General features: G+C 43.0%; 1 protein-coding gene across 1 annotated transcript; it reads left to right on the top strand.

Annotated features, from left to right (window-relative positions):
* The first annotated feature begins 4,198 nt into the window (after positions 1-4,198).
* LOC124652415 (ankyrin repeat domain-containing protein 50-like) lies at positions 4,199-9,065 on the top strand. The gene is made up of 10 exons (XM_047191425.1): positions 4,199-4,256; positions 4,410-4,538; positions 5,013-5,155; positions 5,484-5,570; positions 5,708-5,836; positions 7,139-7,291; positions 7,530-7,637; positions 8,091-8,270; positions 8,340-8,419; positions 8,767-9,065. Exons 1-10 carry the CDS (start codon positions 4,250-4,252, stop codon positions 8,810-8,812), a joined length of 1,062 nt encoding a protein of 353 aa, XP_047047381.1. The 5' UTR covers positions 4,199-4,249; the 3' UTR covers positions 8,813-9,065.
* The last annotated feature ends 14,202 nt before the right edge of the window (positions 9,066-23,267 follow it).

Below are 23,267 nucleotides of genomic sequence, written 5' to 3'. Positions count from 1 at the left end.
CACTTTGGTTTGGGGCAATCAGCTCATTGAGAATACTTTTTAGGCGATTAGCAAGCACTTTGGAAATAAGCTTGTACACCACATTACACAGGCTAATGGGTCTCAAGTCTTTCATTGCCTCCGGATTCTTCACTTTTGGGATGAGGGTAACCCAGGTATCATTCCACTCAGCAGTCGGGCCCCCATTCAGAACCCCCAGGACCTCCTTGATCACCTGCGGTCCCACCACCTCCCAGTGTTTCTTGTAGAAGATCGCGGGCATTCCGTCCGGGCCAGGGGCTTTCAGGTCCCCAATACTGTCCAGGGCCTCGCACACTTCCTCCTCGGTGAACTCTCTGAGGAGGGAATTGTTCATCTCCTCCGTCACACGTGGAACCACATGGGCCAGCACCTCCTGGGTGCGATTTCCTGCATTAGAGGTAAAAAGTTGTTGGAAATAGTTAGTAATCACCGCCTCCATTTCACCCTCCCTCTCCACCATCACTCCAAATTCATTTCTGAGTCGTTTTATGCGGTTCTGGTTCTTCTTTTGTGATGCCTGGGCATGGAAGAATTTGGAATTTTTATCACCATGCTGCAGCCAGTTGATGTGCGCACGCTGCTTCCAAAAAGTGTCCAGTTGGCCTTCGAGCTTCTCAAGCTTCTTTCTTAGCTCATGTTCAAGCCGGATATTTTCATGAGAAGAGGCCCTACGCCTACACGCTTCCAGAGCCTTTCTAGTAGCGGCCAGATCCTTCTCCAGCTTCCCGAAAGAGTTTTTGTTCCATCCCGAAAGATCGGCTGCCACCCCTTTTATTGCGTCAGCAACCTCACCACCGCGGGCCTTGACCTCCCTCTCCCAGGCATTCCTAACCACCTCACTACAATTTTCCTCCGCCAGCCACATAACTTCGAAACGAAAGGGTCGAGGGCCCTGACGTCTTCCTCTCCATCTACTGTCCTCCTCCATCTCCACAATGACTGGCCTGTGATCCGAGTTATAAGGGTCCCCATTGATCACTCTGAAATCCGGGAAGTGTTCGCACCATCCATCAGAAGCCACCGCCCTATCCAGTCTTTCCTTGATGAAGCCATTTGGGTCCTGGCAGTTGTTTCTCCAGGTGAAAGGATCACCTTCGTATCCAAGGTCGTGTAGGTCACACACCTCAAGCACCTCTCTAAATTTATCCATACACCCCTGGGGCCGAGCCGCCCCACCCACCTTCTCCCATTGTTCCAGAATTTCGTTGAAATCTCCCACACACAGCCACGGCCGATCATAATGATGTTTGATCGTCCGAAGCAGCTTCCACGTCTCATCCTTCTGCGCTGCATGAGCCGCACCATAAATCCCGGTGAACCTCCATTTGAACCCATTCTCCTCTGTGATCTCAGCATCAATGTGGTGCCGGGATTTAAGCCCAGCACATAGATTTACCGAGCTCTTCCAGAAGAGCACCAGCCCACCACTCTGACCCTCACTGTCCTTCGCCACCATATTTGTCATTCCCATTTTCCACCGCAGCCACTCCAGCCTCTTCCCCTCCATCTTGGTCTCGCACAAGAATAACACATCGGGATCCACCTCCTTCTGAAATTTCAGAAGGCCTCGAATTGCCGGGCCGTTTCCCAACCCCCGACAATTCCTAGAAGCAACTCTCATTGATCCTTGCGGGGCTGTTCCGACAGCCCCACCAATGAGTTTGTGTTTTTCCGTCTCTTCTCCGTCTTGGTACTCTGCTCCCCTCCCACCTCCATAGGTTCCGCACCTCGCTTAGATCCCACAGCTACCGCAAGAGCAGCACGTGGTTCACCACTTTTTTCCCCATCTTTCTTTGGTATCCTTCTGAATTTCATTTTAATTTTGTCCTCCTTCACCACCATTGCTACCGGTTGTAGATTAACTGAAGGTACCATGGTACCACACTCGGTAGAGTGCAATCCATGTGCCTCCTTTTTGCCTTGACCCCCCCTCCTCAACCTCCGAGACACCAATTTGTTCTCCTCCCGATAAGCTAAGGCTCGCCCCATCACCGCCTGCCAAACCCGGTTGCTGCTGCTGTCCTAGAGAACCAGAGTTCTCCACTGAATCCATCACATCCCCTCCCTTTGCCTCCATCTCCAACTCATTTGCCCATTCAAGTTTTTTCCCGGCTCCCACAGAATGAGCAGTACCCTGTTTTTTAGCCGGGCTCGTTACTTCCTCCTCTCCCTCAGCTTTATCCTTTGCGCCTGCACTGGTTGTATTGGCAGTAGTATCTTTGCGCCATGAGGCGCTGTTACTACCTGCCGTTCCCATCCTGCCACCAAAGCCATATGAGCGCCCACCACTCCCGCTACCTCCTCCGCCACTCCAACGTTGTCTATCGCCACTGGATTGCTTTTTTGGTATGTAAGCACGCATCCAGTCACCGAATTTCTTCTCTTTCCCTTTTTTCACTGGAACTAGACAACTTTGATGATCATGCCCTATAATGCCACAGGTATAGCAAAATTCAGGGAGGAACTCATATTCGAAGGGACACCATTTACTCCTACCCTCATCTCCTACTTGGACCATAATCCCTCTCATCAACGGCTTGGTAATGTTGATTCTGACCTTGATTCTCAAACATTCCCCAATGGCGAAACCATCCTCTCCAACCTCCGCCTCCATCCAGGTCCCAACCTTCTCCCCAATCATCTCCCCCGTTGCTTTGTTCATTTTCCCCAATGGTAATTTCAGAACCCTCACCCACACAGGAATAGTGGAAAAGACATACTCATCCGCAGCTTTATCTGGATCATAGTCTTCTACTACCACTAGATCATTGCCGAATTTCCATGGACCACCATCAAGAGCTTTTTTCTTACCAGAAATCTGCAGGAGAGTCATCATGAAGATATTTTCTCCCAGCTTCTTGCATTTGATGCCCCGAATCGGGCACCAGATCGGGCCCAGAGCTTGCTTGAGGCCATCCGTCGGCACTGGCTTCTCCGAGAGAACGCGCACCACCACCTTCGGCGCCCCTGCTTCACCAACCGCACCATCCGCCACCATCAGCTGCTGTTCCCCAATCATCAGGCCCGCCCGTTCCGCCTCCGACAGCCGGAGGTTACGCAGGAGGCCCTCAACCTTCTCCATCTTGACTCACCGCCGCTGCCGCCGCCAACCCAGCCGCCGCCCTGGGGAAACCCCTCGTGCCTAGATCTGGTGTATTACGACCGCGAGCTAGGCTCTCGCAGAAGGCTGTGGGGTGGGGGGGGGGGGCTTCTGGCAGGTGATGGGAGGCACGCGGCCCACGGAAGGCCGGACGGGAGTGGGAGGGAGGAGGCTCGCGTCGGAGAGCTTGGGGATGCTTCGTCGTCGCCTCTCACAGAGCACCAGCCGCCACTCCTGGGACGAACTTGTCTCTTGGTCCAAACAGCAGAATTGGGGAGAGAGGCGCGGGGGCTTGCATCGTTACCTTGAGTTCTCTTGCAAACCATGGCAAATATTCACCTAGCTCAATCGAGATAAGGACTAAATGTGAATAATTATGAGAGTTCAAGGTTTATTTTAAACCAAACTGAAGTTCTAGATTAAAAGTGAACTTTCACTAGAATAAGGACTAAAAGTGGACTTTCTTCTAGCTTATTTAGAAGGGTTATTGGACTGCCAGTTTTTATTGGACCTCTTTCCTTTACGCTACTTACTCGGTTTCTATTTACCCTACGTTTGGGCTTTTTATCGAAGTCCAGTTTAACCAAATCTATAGTAGAAAATATATACATTTATAAAACCAAATAGGAAAGAAACCCTTTTTTTAGGGAAAGAAAATAAACCATTGTTCCTCCGTCGCCCGCCCCCTTTTCTTCCCCGCTACGCTTTACCACCTGCCGTCTGCACTCTGCCGCTAGCTATCGCCTATCGGTGTCTGGAATCACTCGCCTTCTCGCCCCATCGGGCGCCATGGAGAATGATGCTACCCATCCAGTCATGCTGGCTGCCGCCGAAGGCGACCTCCGCGCCCTCAAAGGTAGCCGCCGCGGTGCCTCCGTTGGCACTCTCCCTTAGCCCCCTCCTTAGGGTTTCCTTCTTCGATTTGATGGTACTAATCTGTGTGTACGGCCGTGCGCGCGCGTAGAGATGGCGGCCGTCGTGGAGAACGAAGGTGGCGTCTGGAATCGCGCGCTGATGCTGGCGGCCATGGACGGGCGGCTGGACGTTTGCAGGCTCATCGTCGAGGATGTGCGCGTCGACGTCAACCGGCCCAGTGAGGGCCCACCTCTCTGCCACTCGGGCTGGTGTATGGAAGGTGAACGCCCAGCCAATTTCACACCCAATAAAATAGCGCTTGCTTTTGCAGTTGTTTTTTCTTTGGCCTGTGCTTTTACAGTAGCTGATCAAATGTCCTGTCCATTAACCAAACTCTGTTCTGTTGATGTTCTTGGTTTTTTTCTGTTTTCAGGTGTAACTGCGGTGCTTATTTCTGCAATGTATGGGACACCTGAGACTACAAGATACCTCCTTGATCACGGTGCTGATCCCACAGCTGGTGGAAGTATGGGGTCAGCGCTACATGGTGCTGCAATGACTGGTATCTCTCGCTCTCTGTTGCCCACACGCACATCGCCGTCAGTCCGTCACAGCCCCGGGGCGTACGGAGTACTTGATCCGCTTTTGAACAATCACAATCTTGTCACCTGGGCCTGTGACAATACAGGGTTCAGTAATTGACTACCATGGAAAACGTTTCCATATTACCATATGTTTCTATGTGATGTCTATCGGCAAAGCTCACACATAAATGATTTACCATTGGAACCAAAAGCAATGACACAGTTTCTGTTCGACCACTTGAGGATTGAGAATGCATAGAGCAACGATTCTAGACGCCATGCATAGAATTGAACATCCAACCGATGTTTTAAGCTAGTGGCAATATCATAATGCAAATTCAAAGTTCAAATATCCAGTATCATGACGTTTGGAAACTTTGTCCTAAATGGGGTCACTGTGCAGGTTCATAAATCATAACAGGAAACTAATGCCTGGACCTCCTTATCTGCAGGACAATCTGAAAATGCTGAACTTCTGCTTTCAAGAGGAATGGATGTGGATCTATTTGACTCTGTGCATGGTACCGCGTTGCATATCGCCGCTTCTAAAGGCGAAGCTGGCGTGGTGAAAGTTTTGTTGGAGCACCATGCAGATGTAAGTACCACTTCCTTTGTTCTCCCCTTGGCTGTGCTGTGCCAAGGAAATCCTTATTTGTTAAGGCCGTTAGGTTATGTACCAACCATTTGAGACTACTTTGCACTGGAACCTGAACTTGAAATGTTGTCGTCTTCCGTCTTTGGTACTTGTGCTTCACCATCTATACCAAGATACACATAATATATTCAACATTTGACTATATATGTAGTTCTCTCGAAATGAAACATGCAGCTCTGACTCTGTTTCCTTATGAATGTACTATTTTTTGTTCTTTTTTTTCCCTCTTTTCACAAGTATAATAAGTTGATATCTCCCCTTTCTGCAGCCTAATATGCTTTTCAACCTTCATTCTAAACCACTGGGTATGGCCATGCAGAAAGAATCATGGGAATGCATGAGGCTACTAATTAAGGTCAGTAATCTGTATTCAGATGGAGCTTCCTTAAGTAGTGCAGTTTGTGGGTAGCTTCATTTCCCCGATGCTTGTGTTATCAGTGTAGATGGCATCTCAAGCACTATTTTGGATGACCACTATAATTCTTTTTGCAGGCTGGCGCTGATGTGAATTTTATTGACTATATTGGTGTCACTTATTTGATGGTGGCAGCGAGTAGTGGCTTATCTGACGTCGTGAAGTGCTTGCTAGATGCTGGTGCCAATGCCAATACTCCAGATGCTGTGAGTTCAGCTGTTTTCCTATATATATATATTTTTTTTTTGCTTTTAGAGGGCTTACCTAAACTTTATCTTACGTATTTGGTAGAGAAGCTGTTCCACTATTTATCATGTCATTGTGATTCTGCCCAAAGGTTATGTAACTGTTGTTGTTCAACGGTCTTCAACTTTTAATTCTAATATGATTAAGGTGCCAACACCCCTTCCTCACACCAAAAGGTCTTAGCTATGCCATCTGTGGTTCTTGTTTTCCTCCACTTTCTCAACTAACATAACACTGGTGCATCTCAATATATATATGTTCTCATCAAAGCATGTTCAAGTTCTCATTTAGTTTTCCGACATAATGTGCTTGTCATCGTTTTATGTTTTCCAGTATTTTTTGTTGTGACACATCGTACTTCAAGAGTAGAAGTTTACTCGTGTCGAAGGATAATTTATTCTTCATAAGCTAGTCTGTCTCGTTTGCTTAACCATGTATTTAAGCATGGTGCATCGTTGCAATTAAGTTAGAGATATAATCTTCAGCGAATGCTGGTATTGTCATATATGAATCTCTTGTTATCCTTAGTGAAATGAGACACTGAATAATGTGGCGCCATATGTCACCAACCTTGATGGAGGTCTGCTGAATTGAATAAGACTGTGTGGTGCGAGGGGTTAGAGATGCAGCATGGAGCAACATGACATCAGAGTGGAGCAGTAGTGCAACGACCGAAGAGACGGTATATAGAGAGAGAGGAAGAAGGAAGCTAATGCTTTCTTACAGTCATTCTTTTTAGATCGTTTGCTCCAACAAAACAGGGTGATGATGTAGTGGCAGCACAGCTGGAGGCAGAGCTGAGGGGTGAGTAGATAGTGACAAAGGCAGGTTAAAATGAAAGATCTATGCTTTATGTGTGCATCTAAGATCTATAGCGACCCACGCTTGGCAGAGATGAGTGAAGCAGCGCAATAAGGTACTGCTGGCAGATCTAAGCCACGGGAGGAGAGAGCACATGGGAGACTGAGGACGATATTTTATCTTCTTCCGGTTATAGTAAGGTGTTGCATTAGCAACACATGACATAGCAGACCTGACCGACAGCTGCAATGGCGACAGTAGGCGAAACTAAGGTGTTGCAGGGTGAGCGGGGATAGAAGAGAATGATGCATTGCGTTTTTGCTACTGTTGTATATGATTATTTAAGGTCCATAGCACTGCATGTGTACTCTGCTAGTTATATATAAATTCTTTGCAAGTGCAGTTGATATTTATGTTGACACGATTAATCGCGGAATTAATGAGCTCTTGTACTCCTGCAGTTTGGTAGAACTGCAATTCAAATTGCCGCACTTAATGGCAGAAGGGATATTGTTGAAATGTTATTTCCGTTAACATTACCTCTTTCAACTGTGCCGGTTTGGAGTATTGATGGGATCATTTCTCATGTGAAGTTTTATAATTTGAACCCAAGAGTACGTGATTCCTTCTATCTATACTTGCAGTTGCATAACATTATTATCTTCGTACTAGTCCCCATTGTTCTGTAGTTCTTTGTAGTTCCTATGTATATCAATAATACTCATAAACACCGAAAATATTATAAATCATACCCACGCTGGAGGATGTGTTGTATAGTTGTTTGTGCCTAAATGCAGCATCTTGTCGGTGGGTTCTACACATTTGTGCTGACCACAAATACTTCTTTACCAGGTTAAACAACCGCTGGAACTGGACGAGAAAATAGCTAAACTGAAATTGGAGGCTACAGAGGCTTTTAGGAGAAAGGAATATTTGAGAGCAGCGGAGCTGTATACTTGTGTAAGTCATTGTGCATCATGTTGATTGCTTGAAGGGTTTTAGGAATTTATAGAATACAAACTTGGGACTACTGTGCTGCTGTTAATAAGCCAAAACAGTTATGCTAGGTACTTAGATTTTTATTTGACAGCAGAATACCTTTACATTTTTGGTTGATCATAAAGGAATTTTATGTTTTGTTTCAGTTCGAGAAATGTATACTTATAAAGGTATTGACCTTTTCCCATACGTTTTTTGTCAAACGTTCAAAATGTCTTTGTTTTTTAATTCAGATACGAGTTATTTTTGTTTTATGAATTTGTGGTTATCAACCACAAGTAGATTGATTACCTACTCTTGATGGGGCAGACAGAAATCTGTGTCCCAATGTATGTTGGTACTTTTGCACGTCAGGATTCCAAACACAAGCTGCTTACCTCATAATAAAAATGACATGTAAATGGTGCCCTGCAGGCAATGAAACTTGAAGATAGAGTAAAAGAGCATGCAATCTTGCTGGCAAATAGGAGTTTCTGCTTCGTACGCCTGGGACAAGGAGAAGATGCTGTCTCTGATGCGACTAAGTGCACAAGGTTTCGACCTCAATGGCCCAAAGGATACTATCGACAAGGGGCAGCTTATATGTTACTGAAGGTAATTTTTGTGTTACACTCTGTTTTTTGGTGATCATGGACTTGATAATCTGCTGGTGCCTACTTATAGGACTACGAAAAAGCATGTGAGGCTTTTGAAGATGGCTTGAAGCTTGACCGTACAAATGTTGATATTAAGAATGCTTTAAGGTAACTGTTCAATATTTTCATGAAATCTTTCACTTGATATGTCCACTACAAATTATTTATCATATATAGATCAGCGCCTATTAAGAGGCGTTATAAATACATGAAGGATGGTTCATTCACTTTTTGTCTCTTGTAGTGCAAATTATTTATTAGTCTCTTGATGAATATCACGTGGGTTCAGTCATTTATGGACTGTTCATTTTGTAGTCAAAGTAGTTCGCTGAATTGGGAAATTTTCTCAGTGAACGAGATTATTTTTGTGATCTCACCTGTTTTACGATTAATCTATGGGAGAAGGAGTTGTATGGAAATCACACTGAGTGCTTGCTCTCAAAATATTGTTGCAGGGAAGCCCAAGAGGCATTGAAGAATGCTGGTTGCGCTGAAAAATAACCGTGGCCTGTTTGCAGTTAGCTGAAGAAGTAGAGCCGCTATTTCATTTGGAATGGGTTCCTGACCCTTTGTTGACATCTGGTGGCAATATGACCTCATAAGGTCAAACTATAGGATACTAATTAGAGTTGCTTTGTTTCTGGGTTAAATTTCAACACTAGTATGAAATGGTTGTATCTTCCTGTGACTCATTGTGTAACATGAGCTAGCCGTTTGCTCATCCTGCATATACTGTGGATTCGTATTTTTCTCTCGAGGCTGGTATGACGGTGCGAGCTACTGTATCTTGGTGTGAAAGCATGTGCTGGCAACGGACTAGTGGCAATTTGCCATTTGGCTAGGCGAAAATTCAAAGTTGCCATCACACCTTTGCTAAAAAAATCTGGCGGCTCCCTTATTTTCATATTATGCTGGGGGAGAAACTATTATAGAAAAAATGTTACCACCATGTAATGTAATCTTCTTATTGATTGCACCGGCCTTGTTGACTTCTGTCAACCTAAAAAAAAAAAGTGCATCATTTTGATGTAGAGGCTAGGGTTTCAACCTATTTTCTCGATAAAACTGACGCACTCCCATATTTCCATATTAACGTGTCTTTCCTATAAGCTTACAAGATCAGTTGCTCCTGCAATCAATTCGATGTCTCTTAATCATGTTTTACTAACCTTAACTGCTTGATTGAGTAGTCTTGAGGTTCGCATTTTGTGTTCTGACATGTTTTACGTGTTTGTTATCGTGCAATAAAAAAAAATTCATTGGTTCCAAGCCCCCTATGGTCTTTTTTCGACCAATAAACGTTGCTCAATTAGTACTCCCTCCATTTTTATTTAAAGGGCGCAAATAAGGCGCATGTCATTAATTAGGCCCGGTTATTTCTCTCTTTCCTTTTTCCTTCCGGAGTGTGCATGCAAGTGGGAACAAGGTCGAGCTTTGTGGAGGTGTGAAAGCAGATGATTTGCATGCCGTCGTGTGTAAGCCCTTTGGTTTCATGCACTAGCTCTTGGTCTCCTTTTCCCACTGCCTCCTCTTCGTTGGTGTATAAAAGAGTAGCCATTCCTTCCTCTTCCTTGAGCCAGCGAGCAGTAAGGCAACATGGAGAAGCCAAGCGAGGTTGAAGAGGTCCAGGGAGAGGTGGAGGACGTCCATGGCGAGGTGAAATTCTTCCACGGCGAGGTGGATGGCGTCCACGGCGAGGTGGCGGCTATCGATGACGAGGTGGAGGTCACACAAGGCCAGACGGAAGAACTCGAGGATGAATTCGAGAGGGTTTACACAACCATTCAAGATCTTTTTCAGAAAATTGATCGTGGGACTAATGTCGAAGCTGGTGATTCAAGGATTTCGGCTAGGGCAAGGTACATCCGCAATACTAATCTCGCGATGCGACGGAGGGCTGCGTTGCAATCTTCATGTGATGGATGCATGTTCCCTGCAATGTGCCATAACCGTGGTGTGCGTGGTGACTCTTCGATATTCCGTTGTCTTGCTTACTCTCTGCCGGTGCCAATGGACGTGGTACCTTGTGAGCTATGTGGAAATCCACTTCTCTGTGACGACTACTGGTGCAAGGACTGCGCGACGACTGTCGGAATAGGTGAACATGGTGTGTGCTCTCGTTGCGGTCGCAACACCACTGCACTTGCCGAAGATGACAATGCATTTGTGCCTGACACCGAGATGAATTAGGGTTCATGTTGAGGAAGAAATATAATAGCCATGTCTCTATGAATCATGATCTTGTTGCAGTGGACTTTATTTGCGAATTATGAATCTTGATCTTGGATGTGAATTATGGAATGAATTTATTTGCGTTTATATTGTGTTGCAGTGGATTATGTCAATGCTAAGATCGTGAGGCTTGATCACATGTTACTTGGACTAACCAAATTGCAGTACTAGTATTTTCTCAAAGTGCAAAAGACAGTCCCAATATAACATTGTAAATAACCTTTCAAAGACAGTAGGCTACTGAAAATCTGCCATTACAACTCATGTTGAGTTCAAGTGCTCAATTGGCTGCTCAACATATTCTCTGTCAATTGTCGAACAAACCGGGAGAAGACCTTGTCTCTCTAGTGCTTTTTTCTTCAAGTGAGGAACCACATAGTGGATAGACCCCTTATGCTTGATGATCTCTCTCATGCACGCTTGATGACTCAACTAGATCCTATTAAGCTTTTGATGGGGGCACTCAGCTAGGGATTGATTAACCTATGACACATGAAATGTAAAACAAGAAATCAGTATATAAACATGACATGCAAATACTCAACTAAGTGCAATACCTTTTGGACAATCTCGGGTAGGGTCTTGGGCATCTTTCTATGGAACATTGCTTGAATTGAGGCAAATCATCCAAGATCTAAAATGTTTGTGCCAGGAGAATTAGGTGGTTGGTATATCATCCTAATATCCCAACCACCTCGATCATGCACACATGACAACAAAAAATAAACATTACGTACACGGACAAGAACTAGGAGTACATGATCTACAACTAGGGTTGAGGGTATACCTTCTGTGGTGGCAGCACGGGAGGATCCATCTATGATCCTTATGCCACCGGCGCCGGAACCGAAAGTGAAGCCCATGGACTCACTGCCGCCACTTCCGAACGAGATCCCGCCGCCACTGCCGAACGAGATCCCGCTGCCACCATTGACGAGGCTAAACCCCACGAACGCATAACTTACCCCCTGCACTGGCTGCCCCGGCCCCGCCGATGGAGGCACTCCAGTTCGAGGAACCGGCCTCGTTAGGTGCCGGAGGATGAGATGGGCGTGCGAGGCCGATGCGCCGTCGAGGCAATGTCGTTGGAGGAGGATTCGGCTCGGAGCCAGCAGTGCCGATGGAGAAAGATTGCATCGACGCGCGCCCGGTGATACCAAGAGGACGAGGAGGAGGAACTGCTCCTGGTGGCGGCGATTTGGGTTGGAAAGCCACCCGCAAAAGCCCACGGAGGCCGAGAGAAGGAGGCCGTCGATCTGATTCACCTTGATGTGGCGGCGCCATTGGAGTGAGATGGAAGAGAGAAGCAGTGTTCGTGTGCCTCCATCTGCACACCTATATAAAGAGATCATTGGCGGGAACATCGGCGGGAGGATTTGATCTGATGAAATTTTCGTTTTCAATTTGGCAGCAGGGAAGATCGGCGCGAGGTTTTCATCGGACGAAATTTTTCTCGAGCTTTTGGATGGAAACTGAGCGGGGAGAATGGAAGGAGTGCGGGAAGAAGAAGGATAACCCCATAATTTTGGCTCGGAACTGTCTCCACCAATGCATGCGAGGAAACGGCTCATTGATTGGGCGTGGGGTTTACTAAGCGTTTTTCTTGCGATTTGTTAGGCGCATCTCCTTAATCCCCGATGCGATTTTCACGTCCCACGCCCACGATATTCCTCCAATCGCCATATACCTTGGTCCCAGAGATTTTTGAGCTGCGCCCTTTAAACAAAAATGGAGGGAGTATTATTGATTGAAATGAGCATCTAGCTATGTTTTCTCTGGTTCATATAAATCAGCTTCCGCTACATTCTCCTATTTGTTGTTTGGTTGCCTTTTTTCCTCTCTTTCAATGGTTACTTCGATGTTTTGATATGTTACACATCTGGTCAATCTGAAGACCGTCATGTGTGCATGGTCAAAAAATGATTTAAATTTCAATATTGTCATACATTTACTACTTTATGTGCAACATTTGCTCGGGGGTGTTTAATCGTTTTTTTAACAACTAGTATTCAACACTAGTGGATGTACTCATCTGGCGCGGGCACTGATTTGCATCTCCGATTTTTTCAGAAAAGAAGATTCTAGAGATAACACAAAGAAGTGGTATTGAAAATTGTTTGTGTGGAAGACATCGCAAGAATCATCTAGTCACTCCTAGAATGCGTGTTGTCTAGTACTCCCTCCGTCCTCAAACAAGTGAACATCTAGCCTCAAACTTTATCCATGAAAGAGTGTACTTTTATGTTTTCAATATACTTTCAATTAGCAAAAGGTGTCTCTCATTGCACGGAAATCAAACCCAATAATATTCAGCACATGTTATCTTAATTTTGTACATGCACATAGCCTATTGGAGGTGAAATAATTAAAAAGGAGAGAGATGTTGGTTGCATCTTCCCAATGCAATTTTCTCTTCTTTTACTAATTTATCTTGAAAATCCAGCACGTACACTTATTTATGGACGGAGGGAGCAGTGGTTTCTGACATTGCACCGCAATGACACGCACCGAACTTGACATGAGTAAGATTTTCCTGCTGAGCTCCCACAACGAGAGTTGATTGTCTCCACATTAGCATGACAAACGAAGGCTTAAGACCACAGGCACAAGACCCGAAAGTGCAACATAATCATAGCAAGTCCTGGGTTGTAGTTCTCTCTTGTTGTTAGTGCGGGATTCGACTCTTTCTCTTAACTTCCCAACCGACAACAAGAGCTTTTTTCCTCCGCAAAAGGCCAATGCGGTAGTATCTTCTTCCTCGATGCCTCCCACTCTCTTTTTTTTTTCAAAAAAGGGTTAGCTCCAACCTCCACATCAATTGATGCATACAATCTTTTATTACTGCCTCCCACTCTCATAGTTCTATCTAACATTTCTTCCCAAAATTTCAACGACGACATCTAGTTTCCCAGTTGGTACTCCTGGGAATATAGACAAGAATCAAGAGATATTTTGTTTGTATATATAGACACATGATGAGCTGATGTTGCACGATGCTATGGTATTAAAAAGGTCGCTTGTGAGATGATATGGTGCTCATTCGTTCTACAATTAATGATGTGATACCAGTGCTTTCTGAAAGAAAAAAACATTTATGCTTTTCTTTAAGTTTTGGAAAAAGTTACAATATTTTTTCAATGTAGGATTTGAACTCTGATGTTGCACGATGCTACGGTATTAAAAAGGTCGGTTGTGAGATGATATGGTGCTCATTCATTCTACAATTAATGATGTGATACCAGTGCTTTCGGAAAGAAGAAAAAAAAACATGTATGCTTTTCTTTAAGTTTTGGAAAAAGTTATAATATTTTTCAATGTAGGGTTTGAACTCTGGTGGGCTCGGGTACAACCACCCTCCTAACCACCCAACCTTAAGTTGGTTCATGTATGCTTCTTCTGAAGCTTTGGAAAAAGTTACAATACTAAAGAAGTTATTTTAAGACCCATGATGTGAGTCGCAGAACGGGGCCAAACAGCCACTTCCAGAGCTGGCAAATGTCATTTAATTGTCACATGTGTACTATCCAAACAATTCAACATAAGAGCAATCATAATCACACACTACAATATAAACTGATCACAATCAACCACATCCTGGTAGCGGATCATCTACAATCAGATCCATCAAATTTATGTAGATCTATCACATGCTCAGACTAGTCATAGTGGGGAGTAATATAGAGTAGTAACATGGTGTATGTTACTACCCTATGTTACTACCTTCATAGTGGGTAGTTACATATATATGGTGTCATGCATGCCATATTTATTAGATTGTAGACTCATCTTGTCTTGAAAAGTGTGATGTTATGGTAACATAGCTAATTACCACCCCACTCTCTTTCTTCATTTATTGACATGTCATGTCACCAAAATGCTTTGGAGTGTGTGATGTTACTACCTATGTTACTCCCACTATGAGCAGTCTCACAGATCTAAGCTACAAGATAAAGGGGCAGAGGTTTCTTATAGCCATTGGACGAGTGAGGATGCAAAAGATAGCTCGAGCAAGGGTAAGAAGTAGACTTTCCACCGATGACCGGTGCGGTCCACCATGGTCGCCCTCCCTTATTTCCATATCAACATGTCTTTCCTATTAGCTTACAGGGTTAATTTATCCTAAACATTCGATTCGATGTCTTTCAGTCACATTCCACTAAGCCTAGATACCGGAGTGAGCAGTCTTTATTTGTTTTGTAACAAGTTTTGTGTTTTGTTTATCGCACAATAAAGAAGATTCTTTGGTTCACAAGTTTATCCTAGGAAGCCCTCTTTGGTCCTTTTCTTCTCCTTTAATTCACTACAGGAATGAGCCGATATGCCGAGGGCCGGGAACCCTTGACGTAGCCTGTTTTGGCCGTCGGCATAGGCTACGTTGAGGGCAGCCCTCGGCATAGCTCCTCGGCGACTACCTCCCTCGACGGAGCCACTATTATCGTTGACGTAGCCCGGCCCTCGGCGTAGGGTAAAACCGTCGGTACAAATTTTTAAAATTTAAATTTCCTTTTTCAAAAAAATTTAAAAAAAATTAAAAAAACTCTTTTTTATATGCCGACGGCAAAACCCTCGGCATAGAGTTTTAATTTTTTCAAATTTTAATTTGTTTTACACCATTTTTTTCTTATTTTACTTGTTTATCTTTCACTCAATACACTTTTAACTCTAAATACACTTAATCTTACGTCAAATTACAATCATGAATTGACACCTTGCTGATAATAATAGCATATCAACCCTACTAATCCTTGGACCGTGATATCAGACCTCTTTATTTTTTAAATTCCAAATAATTACTGAAGTAAACAACAATGAATATATAAGTAATAATAAAATTGAATTCGCAATAAAATGATTTTATTTTTTGGTCTTTTTTCTATTTAATATGATATAATTAATATCTTTAAATCAAAAAATCAAAATTCCACAAATAATATGTCTAAATCGATCAGAAAAATAAGAGGAATCTAAATATAACATCCATATCATCATTTGAACCTAAAAATTAGAGGAATCCAAATATGACATCCAGTTTGCCATCTGACAAAAATGGCCCCCTCGGGAGATGCGAAATGGCCGTACCTGGCGCGCTGGTGCACCGTTCGCCAACACGCTAAACGGATAAAAATTAGCACATAAAGTGATTTGTTGTAGATCTAAAAACATTTTTCGTGGAATTTATTGAGCGAGGGAAAGTGTACCCCTAGTTCAACTTCGGTCAGTTTCCAGCGGATTCGGCGGGATAACGCAGGAAGCAGCAGGGATTCCCAGATAGCTAGCGCACACATATGGCATGTGATATGTGGTGCGGAGGAGGTGTCCTACCACTACGTGGAGGTCTCGCGCAATACTGAAATGCGCCCCATGTAGCTGGTTCACAAAAAAACCCGTTTTGGCACCCCGAAAATGAAAAAACCATCGTCCATGGGTCGGATTGGAAATCCGCTCCTGTGGCCTTGTGATACGTCTCCAACGTATCTATAATTTCTGATGTTCCATGCTAGTTTTATGACAATACCTACATATTTTGCTCACACTTTATAATGTTTTTATGCGTTTTCCGGAACTAACCTATTAACAAGATGGCACAGTTGTCGGTCCTCGTTTCTCGTTGTTTTTGGTTCCGTAAAGGTCTGTTCGGGCAATATTCTCGGAATTCGACGAAACGAAGACCAAATATCTTATTTTTCCCGGAAGGTTCCAGAACACCGAAGGAGAGTCGGAGGCGGGCCAGGGGCCACCACACCACACCTGGGCGCGGGCCCAGGCCTGGCCGCACCACCAGGTAGGGAGGGCGCCCTGGTGCCCCTCCTGCGCCGCCTCTTCGCCTATATAAGCCCTTGCGACCTAAAAACGCGATACGAATTGACGAAACTCCAGGAAGACTCCAGGGGCGCCGCCGCCATCGTGAAACTCCAATTCGGGGGACAGAATCTCTGTTCCGCACCCTGCCGGGACGGGGAAGTGCCCCCGGAAGCCATCTCCATCGACGCCACCGCCTCCATCATGCTCCGTGAGTAGTTCCCCCATGGACTACGGGTTCTAGCTGTAGCTAGTTGGTACTCTCTCCCCCATGTACTTCAATACAATGATCTCATGAGCTGCCTTACATGATTGAGATCCATCTGATGTAATCGATGTTGTGTTTATTGGGATCCGATGGATTGTTACTATAAAGTTTATGAAGTTATTGTTGCTGCAATCTTGTTGTGTTTAATGCTTGTCACTAGGGCCCGAGTGGCATGATCTTAGATTTAAGCTCTATACTTATTGCTTAGATTGTATCTACAAGTTGTTTGCACATGTCTATGTCCGGAACCCGAGGCCCCGCAGTGACAACAACTCGGGATAACCGGAGGGGAAGGCTTAGATATGAGGAACACATGTTTTCACGGAGTGTTAATGCTTTGCTCCGGTGCTCTATTAAAAGGAGTACCTTAATTTCCAAGTAGATTCCCTAGAGGCCCGGCTGCCACCGGCTGGTAGGACAAAAGATGTTATGCAAGTTTCTCATTGCGAGCACGTATGACTACATATGGTAAACATGCCTACATTATTAATAATCTTGATGTTCTATCTTAATGCTATTTAAATCCTATCAATTGCCCAACTGTAATTCGTTCACCCAACACTTGTGTTACTATTTTCTGGTGCCATTGCCTCTGTGTTACTATTACTGTTGTTGTGTTACTGTTACTATTGCTCTCATATTACTGCTGCTTTCACATCACCCATGTTACTAGTGCTTTTCCAGGTGCAGCTGAATTGACAACTTAGTTGTTAAGGCTTATAAGTATTCTTTACCTCCCCTTGTGCCGAATCAATAAATTTGGGTTTTACTTCCCTCGAAGACTGTTGTGATCCCCTATACTTTTGGGTTATCAAGACTATTTTCTGGCGCCGTTGCCGAGGAGGCATAGCTCTACTCATAAGTTCACCTGGGGAGTACACTCCACCTCTCTCTCTGTTTTATTTTATTTTGTTTTCCTTAGTTTACTTTTGTCTAGTTTATTTGTGCTTAGTTTATTTCTGTCTAGTTTTATTTTGTTTAGTTTAATTTTGTCTAGTTTATTTTTGTCTTGTTTTATTTTCCTCATATACCCGAAAATCCATAAAAATTTGAAAAACCGAAAAATTAAAAACTGTTGTTATGGGAGAACCCACAACCTATTTGGAGCTTATAGAATTATATATGAATTATAGAGAATCAAGAACAGGTAAAGTTATGAGTGCTGTGATAGAAAAATTGAATACAATTGCTAAAATCTTGCTTAAATGCCATGATATAAACTGTTGCTCTAAACAGGATACTAAACATCTTAAATTTCAATGTGGCTTTAGTGAGGAAGTTTTAATTAAGAACTATAATTGGAATAGCTATATTCATTTTGGGTTCGAAGAAGTAGAACAATTTGTTTTGTTTATGGGAGCTTCTGAAATAGAATCCTTCATGGCTAAAAATTATGAAACTTGTGTTGTTTGTAAGGACCTTAAAGATTATGTCTCTTCTATCCTTAATTTTTGCATAGAAAGTTACAGTGATAATCCTTAGATCATTGATTATAAAGAGAGACTCATTAATGCACAAGAATGCACTCACAATTTGCAGGAACCTGTGGAAGAAGAAATTGATGAACCTGAAAGCTTATTGGATGAAAAAGAGGAGGAGATTGATGAACCTGAAAGCTCATTGGATGAAAAAGAAGAGGAGAGTGATGAACAAAAGGAGGAAGAATGGATTAGCTACCCATGCCAACCTTCTAATGAGAGTAACTCTTTATCTCTTACACTATTTGATTGTCCTCCATGCTTACCAAAGGAGGATGAATGTTATGTTCCTGTGGATTCTCTTGAAATATTCCCTATGAGTGAAACTTGTGAGAATAATTATGCTCATGTTATCTATGATAATCCATGCTATTTTGATAAATCTTATGATAATGCTCTGTTTGTGCCTGATGTCGAAATGCATGATACTAAAGAGTTTTGCTTGGCAAATGTTTATGATAAATCTCTAGATGATGGTCCTATGTTACTTGATAATATTAATTGTACTACTAATGAAAATGGGATTGGAGAGGTCTTGACTTTATCTAGGAGTCCCATATCTTTTGAGATTGATCAATCATCTTGTTATATTATTGATAAAAGTGAGTTTGAAAGTTTTGATCCCATTATTTCTGAGCTTGATAAAAATTATGTGTTTATGGATCATGAAAGACATGCTGCATGTGATAGTTATATTGTTGAGTTTGTTCATGAAGCTACTGAAAATTATTATGAGAGAGGAAAATAGGGTTGTAGAAATTTGCATGGTACTAAAACACCTCTCTATATGCTGAAACTTTTGAAGTTACTCTTGTTTTATCTTTCTATGCTTGTCACTTTGTTCTTCATGAATTTATTTGTGTACAAGATTCCTATGCATAGGAAGTGGGTTAGACTTAAATGTGTTTTGAATTTGATTCTTGATGCTTCTTGATGCTCCTTTTGCTTCAACTCTTATTTCTATGTGAGCATCATTAAAATTACTGAGCCCATCTTAATGGCTATAAAGAAAGCACTTCTTGGGAGATAACCCATGTTTTATTTTGCTACTGTTTTGTTGTGTCTTGGAAGTTGTTACTACTGTAGCAACCTCTCCTTATCTTTATTTTATTGCAATGTTGTGCCAAGTAAAGTCTCTAATAGAAGGTTGATGCTAGATTTGGATTTCTGCGCAGTAAACGCATTTCTATCTCGTCACGAATTTGAGTAGGTCTCTCTGTAGGGAAACTCGGAAAATCTGCCAATTTTCATGCGTGTTCCTCAGATATGTACGAAACTTTCATTAGTTTTGAGTTTTCTGATTTGAGCAACGGAAGTACCTCTTAAAAATTCGTCTTTACTGGCTGTTCTGTTTTGACAGATTCTGTCTCTGTTTTTTTGCATTGTCTCTTGTGGACTTTAAGTAAGGCTTTCTAGACTCGGAGATCTGTAGCTAATGTTTTATTGAGTTCTTGCAATGTGTCACTACAGGACTAAAGTGGATTAAAGTTTTTTTTTGAGTACTAACCCCTCTAATGAAGTTTATGAGAAGTTTGGTGTGAAGGAAGTTTTCAAGGGTCAAGAGGGGAGGATGATATATGATCAAGAAGAGTGAAAAGTCTAAGCTTGGGGATGCCCCCGTGGTTCATCCCTGCATATTTCAAGAAGACTCAAGCGTCTAAGCTTGGGGATGTCCAAGGCATCCCCTTCTTCATCAACAACTTATCAGGTCACCTCTAGTGAAACTATATTTTTATTCGGTCACATCTTATGTGCTTTACTTGGAGCGTCTGTGTGTTTTTATCTTTGTTTGTGTTTGAATAAATTCGGATCCTAGCAATCCTTGTGTGGGAGAGAGACACGCTCCGCTTTTTCATATGAACACTGGTGTTCTTCGTTTTACTTTTAAGGTTCATGACAAAAGTTGGAAGCTATTGCACTTATTGTTATTTGGTTGGAAACAGAAAATGCTTCATATTGTCTTGAATAATTTGATAATTGGCAATTGTTTTGAGCTTTCAAGTAGATCATGTTTCTCTTGCATCATGTAGTTTAAACCTATTAGTGGAGAACTACCCTAGAGCTTGTTGAAATTGGTTTGCATGATTGGTCTCTCTAAGGTCTAGATATTTTCTGGTAAAAGTGTTTGAGCAACAAGGAAGACAGTGTAGAGTTTTATAATGCTTGCAATATGTTCTTATGTAAGTTTTGCTGTACCGGTTCATACTTGTGTTTGCTTCAAACAATCTTGCTAGCCAAAGCCTTGTACTGAGAGGGAATGCTTCTCGTGCATCCAAAACCTTGAGCCAAAACCTATGCCATTTGTGTCCACCATACCTACCTACTATGTGGTATTTTTCTGCCATTCCAAGTAAATACTTCATGTGCTACCTTTAAACAATTCAAAACTTTATTACTCCTTATTTGTGTCAATGTTTTATAGCTCATGAGGAAGTATGTGGTGTTTTATCTTTCAACCTTGTCATTTACTCTTGACAGACTTTCACCAATGGACTAGTGGCTCATCCGCTTATCCAATAATTTTGCAAAAAGAGTCGACAACGGGGTTTCCAGCCCCAATTAATTAACCTTCACTAATAATTCTCTTCATATGTTTTGCCCCGATTCATCGAGTAAGCAACTTAATTTTGCAAATAGACACTCCTTCAGTGGTATGTGAAATGTTGGAAGGCACCCGAGGATTCGGTTAGCCATGGCTTGTGAAAGCAAAAGGTTGGGAGGAGTGTCAACCATAAATAAAACTAAAATACATGTGTAAACAAAAGAGAAGAGGGATGATCTACCTTGCTGGTAGAGATAACGTCCTTCATGGGAGCCGCTCTTGAAAGTCCGGTTGATGAGGTAGTTAGAGTGCCCACTACCATTCGTTGACAACAACAAACACCTCTCAAAACTTTATTTGTATGCTCTCTATATGATTTCAAAACTTAAAAAGCTCTAGCACATGATTTAATCCCTGCTTCCCTCTGCGAAGGGCCTTTCTTTTACTTTATGCTGAGTCAGTTTACCTACTTCCTTCCATCTTAGAAGCAAACACTTGTGTCAACTGTGCATTGACTCTTACATACTTATTTGCATTCATCATATTACTTTGTGTTGAAAATTATCCATGAGATATGCATGTTGAAAGTTGAAAGCAACTGCTGAAACTTAAATCTTTCTCTGTGTTGCTTCAATGCCTTTACTTTGAATTTATTGCTTTATGAGTTAACTCTTATGCAAGACTTTTTGATGCTTGTCTTGAAAGTACTATTCATGAAAAGTTTTTCTATATGTTATCTAATTGTTAGCAAACTATAGATCGTTTCCTTGAGTCACTGCATTCATCTCATATGCTTTACAATAGTATGATCAAGATTATGTAAGTAGCATGTCACTACAGAAATTACTCTTTTTATCATTTACCTACTCGAGGGCGAGTAGGAACTAAGCTTGGGGATGCTTGATACGTCTCCAACATACACTACAAGAAAAGTTGCCATGGCCGACGAAGTTGAAGTCGCGCCGTGGTTGCTGGTGTACCATGGCCGACGATTTTTGGTCCCTCCGTGGTGCATGTCAAAACTTTTTTTTCTCGTTTTTGAGGCCACCTAGCCCGACGAAAGCGGCCAAAACGTCGCGTATGGTGGCCCGTGGACGTGGTGCATCTCGAAATCTCGGGTTCGCCGGCCGAGTCAACGCAAATCCGCACCGCCGAGGAATGTAGGGCCCGGATGGCAGCCTCTCTCGGCATTGTTTTTTTCTCGATCGCGCCATCTCGTTCAACGTTCTCCGATCGAGCCGTTTACGATGCGGGATCATGGGTCCCGCATGTCATCCTCTATGAACCAAAATTCTTTCTATTCTTGGATTTTTTTGACCCCCGATTTCTGGCTACTTCCTTTTTTCTTTGATCCCTTGCCGCCTTGGAAACGTTGAGACTCGCTGCCGCTAAATGGGACCCGCATGTCATCCTCTATGTGCAATCAACTTTCTTTTCTTGGAGTTTTTTTTGGCACCTCAAATTTGGTCACTTGCCTTTTTCTTTCGATCCCCGCCGCCTCTCAAACGGTGATACCGCCGCTGCTAACCGGGACCCGCATGTCATCCTCTATGTACTATAAAACTTTCTTTTCTTGGAGTTTTTTTTGGCACCTCATATTTGGTCACTTGCCTTTTTCTTTCGATCCTCTCGCGCCTCTCAAACGGTGATACCGCTGCTGCTAAATGGGACCCGCATGTCATCCTCTATGTACTATAAAACTTTCTTTTCTTGGAGTTTTTTTGGCACCTCAAATTTGGTCACTTGCCTTTTTCTTTCGATCCCCTGCCGCCTCTCAAACGGTGATACCGTCGCTGCTAACTGGGACCCGCATGTCATCCTCTATGTACTATAAAACTTTCTTTTCTTGAATTATTTTTGGCACCTCATATTTGGTCACTTACCTTTTTCTTTCGATCTCATGCCACGTTTGAAACATTGAGGAACCTGCAGGCTCATGGGACCCGCATGTCATCCTCTATGTACTATAAAAGTTCATTTTCTTGGTTTTTTTTCACCCTCTGATTTTTGGCAATTTCTTTTTTCTTTGATCCCCTGCCGCCTCTCAAACGGTGATACCGCTGCTGCTAAATGGGACCCGCATGTCATCCTCTATGTACTATAAAACTTTCTTTTCTTGAATTATTTTTGGCTCCTCATATTTTTTCACTTTCCTTTTTCTTTCGATCCCCGCCGCCTCTCAAACGGTGATACCGCTGCTGCTAAATGGGACCCGCATGTCATCCTCTATGTACTATAAAACTTTCTTTTCTTGAATTATTTTTGGCTCCTGATATTTTTTCACTTGCCTTTTTCTTTCGATCTCATGCCACGTTAGAAACGTTGAGAGACCTGCTGGCTCATGGGACCCGCATGTCATCCTCTATGTGCTATAAAAGTTTCCTTTGTTGGATTTTTTTCACCCTCTGATTTTTGGCTTGCCTTTTTCTTTTGATCCCCTGCCCCTTTGAAACGTTGAGTAAGCTGTTGGCTCAAGGGACCCGCATGTCATCCTCTATGTCCATCAACTTTATTTTCTTGGATTTTTTTCACCCCCTAATTACTAGCTACTTTCTTTTTCTTTTGATCTCAAGCCGCATTACAAACATTGAGACCGCTGCTTGATGCGTGTAGTTGACACGTACGTTGGGAACCCCA

This window comes from Lolium rigidum, chromosome 5, assembly GCF_022539505.1.
Source record: "Lolium rigidum isolate FL_2022 chromosome 5, APGP_CSIRO_Lrig_0.1, whole genome shotgun sequence".
NCBI classification, from domain to species: domain Eukaryota; kingdom Viridiplantae; phylum Streptophyta; class Magnoliopsida; order Poales; family Poaceae; genus Lolium; species Lolium rigidum.
This window is presented reverse-complemented; position numbering and strand designations above follow the sequence as displayed.

What these genes read in the sequence shown, in the direction of transcription:
- LOC124652415 (XM_047191425.1), top strand. An exon ending in GCATGAGGCTACTAATTAAG is followed by an intron (nt 5,571 to 5,707) that starts GTCAGTAATCTG and finishes TTCTTTTTGCAG; the next exon opens with GCTGGCGCTGATGTGAATTT. An exon ending in ATGCCAATACTCCAGATGCT is followed by an intron (nt 5,837 to 7,138) that starts GTGAGTTCAGCT and finishes GTACTCCTGCAG; the next exon opens with TTTGGTAGAACTGCAATTCA.